At 34.1% G+C, this 8,145-nt stretch overlaps 1 protein-coding gene across 1 annotated transcript in view; it reads left to right on the forward strand.

The window, feature by feature from the left end:
- Nucleotides 1–1,570, forward strand: part of LOC113236242 (proton-coupled amino acid transporter-like protein pathetic) — a gene marked incomplete at its 5' end in the record, with an annotated part of 4,849 nt that extends 3,279 nt beyond the window's left edge. Inside the window, 2 exons of the mRNA XM_026472248.1 lie at nt 1,241–1,257; nt 1,290–1,570. Of these exons, the coding sequence (XP_026328033.1) occupies nt 1,241–1,257; nt 1,290–1,570 (298 nt within the window). The remainder of the gene's footprint in view (nt 1–1,240; nt 1,258–1,289) is intronic.
- Nucleotides 1,571–8,145: the final 6,575 nt, after the last annotated feature.

An 8,145-nucleotide genomic window follows, 5' to 3' on the forward strand; every position in this document is an offset into this window, starting at 1 on the left:
AGAAAAAATAATTTCATTTCCAAGGAAAACGCAGTGTTAGATGGACCTGTGGCGTGATGAAGCTCGGTGTTGTTGATTGGATATAGCCCAGAGCTGTATATTGCTTCCTACTATAGTGATCCTCCTCTTCGACGTATTAATCAATCGATCAAACGTTTCCTCTTTAACCGCTCACGCGATACATGCAGCCGTAGACGCATACCACACCTATAGGTGCCGGTGATGATTTTATACCGATTTATCGGATATCGAAGTTATAACAGTTAAAAGAACTAATACTAATTGCTACTTCGGTAACTACTCTAGCAAACCATAAAGTTTTTAATGCCTGGATCTGTCATTTAAAAAAAATAAACAACTTCAAAAATACGTCACGACAATCGTGTCTGTTATTGTTTGGGCTGGTGATTTCGGTGATTATTTATTGAAAACATACCGTAAGTAGCGTTTTTTAAGTTTACCCTGAATATAAATATTTATAAACTATACTTTAAGGAGTAATTTCATGGTAAACGTTAGAACCACTCAAACGGAATATTATCATATTTACCCAAGTACACCAAAAATTTCATTAGTGCTTTTTAAGTGCAGGATTTGCGTTATATTACTGCATTTTATTATAGATGTTTTTGTTGTAGTACGGAGGGTATTTATTTAGCAATGCAGAATAATAATTTTTATTTATAAAAACTTGTATTTAAACTGAATCCTTTTCTAATTTGCGAAACCAAATAGCCGCCATTTTGCGGTAGGATGAGCGCATCGCGTGAGCTGTTAAGGAACGTGATTTAAGTCATAGTGAATCAAGCTGAATTATTGCAACTTGGCAACTCCGTAAGTAGAAATTATTAACAAATTAATATATATAAGCATTGACCTTGTTACAAGGCAAAAACATATTCGTCATTAATCTTAACCTTGTTACATTTCTAGCAAAAATTCCAGACAAATATTGGCTGGCGGCTGGATTTCCTTGTAATACCTCGTTAGTGTCGAATGAAACAAAAATGAAAACAATATATCTATTTCTTGTCGAACGGATTTATTTTACAGTTTCATTTCATGATATACACAACAATGAACTAGTAAATAAAAAAATTACAACCTCGATGGTCGAGTGGCTTCGCTCCATCTCTGAGGTCACAGGTTCGATCCCCGGAGGAGTTATGTAAAAAACTAACTTTTCTATATTGTCGTGAAATCGGAAACAACGACTTTTTTCTGATTTCTATAATAGAAGTGCTATGGTTACTTTAGGTTTTATTACTGTCGATTTTATTATGTTCCAGTTGCCATTGCAGCAGCGTTCCCGAACCTTGAGCTGGTCATCAGTCTTGCTGGAGCCATCTTCTTCTCGATTCTCGGTCTTCTCTTTCCAGCCATTATCGACACGGTCTACCGTTGGGACAGAGGACTTGGCAAATTTAACTACGTGTTATGGAAGAACACTTTTATCTGCATAATGTGTTTTATTGTTTTGATATCGGGCACCTATGTTTCTGTAGTAGCCATGATTGAAGATTTTTCCAGTGATGGCCACTATAGTAGTTTGAATGAAACTTTGACATAACTGTTGTTTTTTTTTTTAATAATTTAGAAGAGGTATAAGCTGTGATTTTTAGTAATATATCTATATATATATATAGTATCCAAACAAAGGGCCGGAGTGGCTAATCTTAAAATAAAAAAATTTTTATGAAGGTTTTAAAGATAGATTGATTTTAAATGTAGATAGTTAGATATTCAACGACGAGTCTGTTCAATAACTTGAATTTGGTGGAGCGAACGACTTATTCGCAACACCCGTATTTAGTGGAAGCTTCAAAATCTTCGAATCCGTAGGAAACTGGCCTACTTGAAAAGTTTTCATCGAATATTTTTTGGAAAGTATGCAATCAATTCAATATTCAATATTCAATCTCGTTCCACTCTCACCTTTTGTCCTTCGGCCGATTAAAGTCGAGTCGTTCCATCTTTATGTTGTTGATTTGCCACCCATCCACCCTAACGCTTTGTTTCCTCCTCATGCGCATGGCAAAAGAAAAGAATACACTGCCAACACCTATGTTTCCCAAAAACTACATTCCGGTGCTATTCGAGGCAAGAGTGAAAGTTTGTTTTAAACAAACGCGTACCATCATCGGCCACATCAGGTTTATTCAAGCGTGCTTTCACTTTGCATTTAAAAAAATTGCAATCATTTACACAGTTCGCCACAGGAAGTGCAAATGTTGAGAAGTAATCGTCGCTTAAAGGCCTTTGCGATATTTCACAAGTACCTTTAATATCGCAAATGCGTTGCCCGCCGTGGAATATAGAACTTATTCAATTTGGAACACAGTAGCATAGTGTAATAATGCAAGTAGTGGAACCTACACGGTAAAAACAGATTACTTAGAAGAAGACAAAATTCCTTTTATGAAGACAAATTTATTAAATCCAACAAAACGATCCTCTCCCTATAGACGCTAGACAATAATTACTTGATAATGATAAAAAAAGTCTCAAAAGTGTATTTTAGTTATAAGACAGAAATATTTAATCCAAGAGCAAATTAATTTACTTCAAGTCACAAAGCCACTCCAGATTCAACAAAATATTTATTTGTTATTAGAAATGTCCGATTTTGACTTGAAAAAAAAAGGAATGAAAATTGAGAGGTACTTAATTTATTTTTATTTGACTGAAGACTTATGTTTTCTAATATCAAAAAGGGTAAATTTAGAGGGTTATAGACCCAACAGTACGTCTCACTGCCACTGGCATGAAAGCACACAGTTCAGTGCCAAACCTTAAAGTAGCAGAAACAGGACAGAATCTTCTCAAATACTTGAGTACCATTCAGAGCAGTATAAATGCTACAGCGGCATAAAGCACTAACAATTCAAAATATATTACATTACTTATACTATTGAAGTTAACAAACCGATAGCGCGTTACAGAGTACAACTAATGCCATCTAGCAGTGGCGTGACGGAACTAATTGCATGTTAAAGTTGTGCTTGTTACAAGTGTAGTTTGATTTCATGTTAAAACCAAATTTCTTAAATTATGACTACAAATAATACACTAACTGCCTCCGTGGCCGAACGGTTACCATGCCGGACTGCCACGCAGAGGTCCCAGGTTCGATTCCCGGGCCGGGAGAAATATTTGTATGACCTACATTTATTTCTCTCGTGAGTTTGGTTGTAATTTGTGTTTGTCTATGTGTGTGTCCATGGCACCCGCGACCCAGGGTTTCCCTAGTGCGGGGCTGTGTTGAGTGTGTGCGTTATTAATATTATTATTATTATTATTATTATTACCAACAAACTACAGATACTACTTATTGTTTCTTTGGATAAATGACTGTTTATGATTTTTATGATTACAAGCACAAGTAAAAGTAATCATTACCGCGTGCGCCTTCGGCGACATGTCACAGCAACATTGACTATAAAAACGCAACGAAATGTTGCTTTGAAAATATACTCTAGAATTTAGAATATTAATCTGAATAGCAAACTACTTCGTTTTTGTTTAGGAATATATTTTCTTAAAATACACCCAAGAAATTTTTGAATTCATTTAAGATTATTTAAATTTGATGTAAGAGGTAAAAATTTGTTGATGTAAGTAATGTCCAATTAATTGATTAGAAATGAAATAAAATCTTGAAGTGAACGTATTTGTCTAAAAACTAGAATAAAGTTAAGAGTAAAATTGTATTAGAAAAAGATAAGCAGTATTTTTGTAATGACAATATTTTATTACTTTTAATAAATATTTTTTCAGAATTAGCAAATATTTTGAGAAATTGCTCTTTCGTACTAGTAAACATCCTTTTTTTCTGTGAACTAACCTATTCGAAGTGTTAATTCCTACAGGTTTCTCACGGCGTAGGGTTGCCACATTATTATTTAAGTATTCATCACAGTATTCTCGTACTGTATTGACATAACTTTTGTCATATAAAGTACTTACCTACATATTGATATTTTTATATTAGCAAAGTGGATTGGTACGTCGATTTTGGGAGTATGAACGCTTCAATTCTATAAAATATGGTGCGTGCGACTCCCGCTGTGCAACTCGATACACCACGAGATGTGTGTGAATGTGTGTGAATGTATGCATAAATACAAGACGCGCTGCTGCATTTGTATGGACTTACATTACTAGTTTTTTTACATAATATAGATACTATGACGGTAGTGCTGTTTCGTGCTACAAATAGGTAGAACGGTGGTATCTACACACTTTGTCACAGATAGGGTACCCTACTACTAGTTAATTTATTATATATTGGTCAAGCTGGAATAAGGCAGAATGTTAGTTAATATAGGTGGATATTACTATGTAACTCATAAAAACTTGTAGGTGGGACCATAGCAAAATAAAAGAGATAAGAAATAAAAGTGAATCCACGAGCCGTATACATATGCACACGTTCGTACAATAATGAAAGGCTTGTTGGGACAGCCATTGTTATGCAACGCCTGCGCGTCGCAATATTTTGCGAATATGTACACACATACAAGCCACGTTGCTACTACTTATGGAGTTACCATACTTTTGTTATACTATGCTTATACTTTGTAAGTATTATAAAGAGGAGTATTATATTTTGTATAGTATGACTATGAAACAATGCGTATGGTCTCTATTGACGATATTAGTCGCAAAACACCATTCTTTGTATGCCTACATAAAAGTACAATGAATTAAAGATTTTTAGCGATCTAATTTTCTTTAAGTTAATAACCACGTTTTCCAATTTAAAACTCATGAATTATCCAAGAAGATCTTGTAGGAAGAACACATTCCTTCGCTGCAAGAGGCCTATAATACTAAATCTGATTTATTATTGATTCCATTCTCTAACTAAATAAATACCTCTTAATGAAGGGAGTATATAGTAGTAGATCCATAAAAACATTTCTCTGATGAGGGAAGACGTCAACCCTGATAGCGTTAGGTCGTTGGAACTTTATCCTTTCCTTATCTGTATCCAGCAGTGGGAAGTAATTGGGTCGATTTCGGCCTTTATTTATTTTGTTCGTCATTCTCGTGGAATTGTCGGGCGAGAACGGTGGTGGGCAGTGCCGAGTGCGAGCCAAGCGGCCAGCGTAGTGCTTTGTGAGCTGCTGCTAAACACAATCCTTGTCTTCTATTCCATCCAGTTCTGTAAACCAATGATTGAATGAATGAAACTTGCATGAATGATTATTTTTTTACTTAATACGTTTTCGCATCTTATAGCCAGAGATCGGAATCAGTAGCTAAAGTGTGCCCTTTTTTATGCTTATATAGGACTGTCATAAAATTTCACATACACATACTTTGTTACATGTATTTCGTATTTTTTGTAATGACTTTCAAATATGATAAAAGCACTCGTGACATATGATCACAATTGGTTTTATTATACCAAGGATACAAATTATTGTTTTGTTTTATATTTTTCACGTGAATTACTTTTCTCCGATTCTTCATTTTCTTATAAATACTGATAATTTTGAACTATTTCGTTGAGCTTTTTTGCTTTTTGTCTTTAATCATTCCGTAATTTCATTTTCACTCTGCTCTTTCTGGTCTTTGCTCATAAGATCAGCAAAGGTATCGTAGGCTATAACCTAAAAACGTATAATTCTTCTTTATTGATAATTGTACCTATCTTTGAAATATATAAGTTTAAAAGTTTATTCTGATTTTTAAACGCACATTAATATACGTACTTTAAATTTAGATAGCACTAAAAAGGCTATAAACACAGAGAAACAGACAAAAAACTACGCAGTTTTGGGAATAACTTTACATAGCCAACTTTATTTTACTTTAGACGGTAAAAGCAGTAACAGACTATTGCCGAGATGTGACTGGGATTCAATCTTAAATTAAATTGAAATAAAGGCTTCTCTTTTCGACTCTATATCTTTCTTAGTATAGGCTTTGAAATATGAGTTTTATTAATTTGCTTATTGTGTCCATAATCATGAATTTAGAATTAGCTAGGTTAAATAACAAATGGTTTCTTAAAAGTTAGTTGTCGTAAAAAGTTTCTTAAAATAAATATGTATTCCTCTGTAATTTTTTTTGTAATTAGCGATGATTTGATTTTCATGCTTAAAAGTATGAGTATGCTACCTGCTTAAATATTTATACTGTGAAATATATAAAATAATGGGTCAAAGATAGAGCCTTGGGTTACTACACTTAGAACATAAAATTACAATTTAAAAAGGCTCAATTTATGTAGCTGGCTCAATTTATGTAGATATTTCATAGATCTTACAGGTTGCAGCACGTGCAACTCTACGTATCGTCACTTACTTAATGGTAATTGATATATTATAATAAAGACATAGTAAGACCAATAAGACTGTCAACTTAGACATACCGCTTTATAAATCACGTTTGACCCATTTTGAGCATCAATTTCGAAACAAGTATAGAAATATATCGATACAACAAAATATATTAACATAAAACAACGAAAATTGACTTAGTTGATAATATTGATAAACGCAAAGTTTATGTTTCTCAAGCAAAAAAAAAAACAGATATACCATTCCTTCACCGCGTGGAAGTAAACGTATTTTAAAGATATACTTCAGTGTGAGAAATAACAGTGAAGAAAAACCTGTGCGTCCAGTCTGGCTGCCCCTGACTACGCAAGCGGTCACGTCCTGGCTGCTAGGAGGTGGTGTCACTTGTTTGGACTCCAGCTTTTTTGAGAAGCATTTTCTGTGGGATAAGGAAGAAAATCAAATTCTCACTTCGCACCCCTCCTGGAAGAAAGGCTTTATTTTTACTACCTTGCATAACATCTAAAAGTAGGTACTAATCGAACATGATGCTTTTATTAAAAATCGTAGTTCATGTAAACTACTTAAAATCGTCTACAAAAACATTATCAAGAAGCCTAATTTATTACGGTTCTTTATACTTCTCTAATTGATAGTATAAAAAAACAGTGAATTATAAAAAATCGTGTGTACGCCTCTATTCCACGAATTAAATGTAAATATTTAGTTTTTGAGATCAGGTAATTGATGTGGTTTTGGATTCCCTTCGGGGTAGGTAGATACTAACTATCGCCACTTAACACTTTACAAACCTGCCAAACCTCTCTTGTTTTACATCCAGAAATATTTTCATGCAAGCACACTTATTCTACTCACTACGCACTCCAACCTTCGTAAGAATACCCTCGATTTGATCTGAAAATGTTTTTTTCCCATGTAACCTTTCACGTTATTCGTGATTCACACTATAGAAGTGCCTGACTTGTACTGCATTCACTCTCGTGCGTTTTCTGCCGTACTCAATACTCAGTTCCATATATCATAATAATATAATATCACCATGTTGGAACCAACACGTCATCATGCAACGCCATTCGTGCCTTCTAAAATATAAATGGACTATCTGTATTTATGACCCCGTTCACTGGATGGCCCTTTTCACTCTATTTTCAATGTCTTTCTTACGTTAACCATTTTTTATAACCACACATTCCAGATGCATCTTCAACATCTTAGTGGGGTTTTGTGGAATGAAGCATTCTGCAATTTATACAATTTCTTATTTTCTGTTCAACCATTCTGTCTTTCAAAAACCATTCCTTTATATTTTTTCACACTAATTCCTTTTCTTTCGAATGATCCGTATGTTAAAACCATCATCTCTAAAAAAATCTTTCTTTTGTTCTTGATCATTGGCATATGAAAGGCATTTAATGATGGATTTACTCATTTGTTTTTTAGTTTGACAGACAGTCGTCCATGAACTGTAGACCTTGAGAGATACCGAACCAATCAGTACATGCTGCGTTTATCTTAACATAAGCCCTTGAATCCTCGTAGACTGACTTAAGCGCACTCACTAATTGACTACCCAATCCGAACCTAGACAAGAGTGACCACATTTACTTTCCGCATCACCCGATCGCAAGCCTTCTCTGTTGGTGTCATGTGGTTGTCTGACATTGTTATATTGTATTCTAATTTTAATTTATTTAGACGTCTATATAGATAATATAACCTGTAATGTAAGTCTAATGTAATTACTCCGTCTACAATAATGGGTTTTGCACGGGAAAACTAAATAGGTTGTTAATACACTAAACATTGTTTTATATGATTTTTATTTGCAATAAGT

The sequence above is a fragment of the Hyposmocoma kahamanoa genome, unplaced genomic scaffold, assembly GCF_003589595.1.
Source record: "Hyposmocoma kahamanoa isolate Upper Pololo Valley unplaced genomic scaffold, ASM358959v1 90325, whole genome shotgun sequence".
Taxonomy (NCBI): domain Eukaryota; kingdom Metazoa; phylum Arthropoda; class Insecta; order Lepidoptera; family Cosmopterigidae; genus Hyposmocoma; species Hyposmocoma kahamanoa.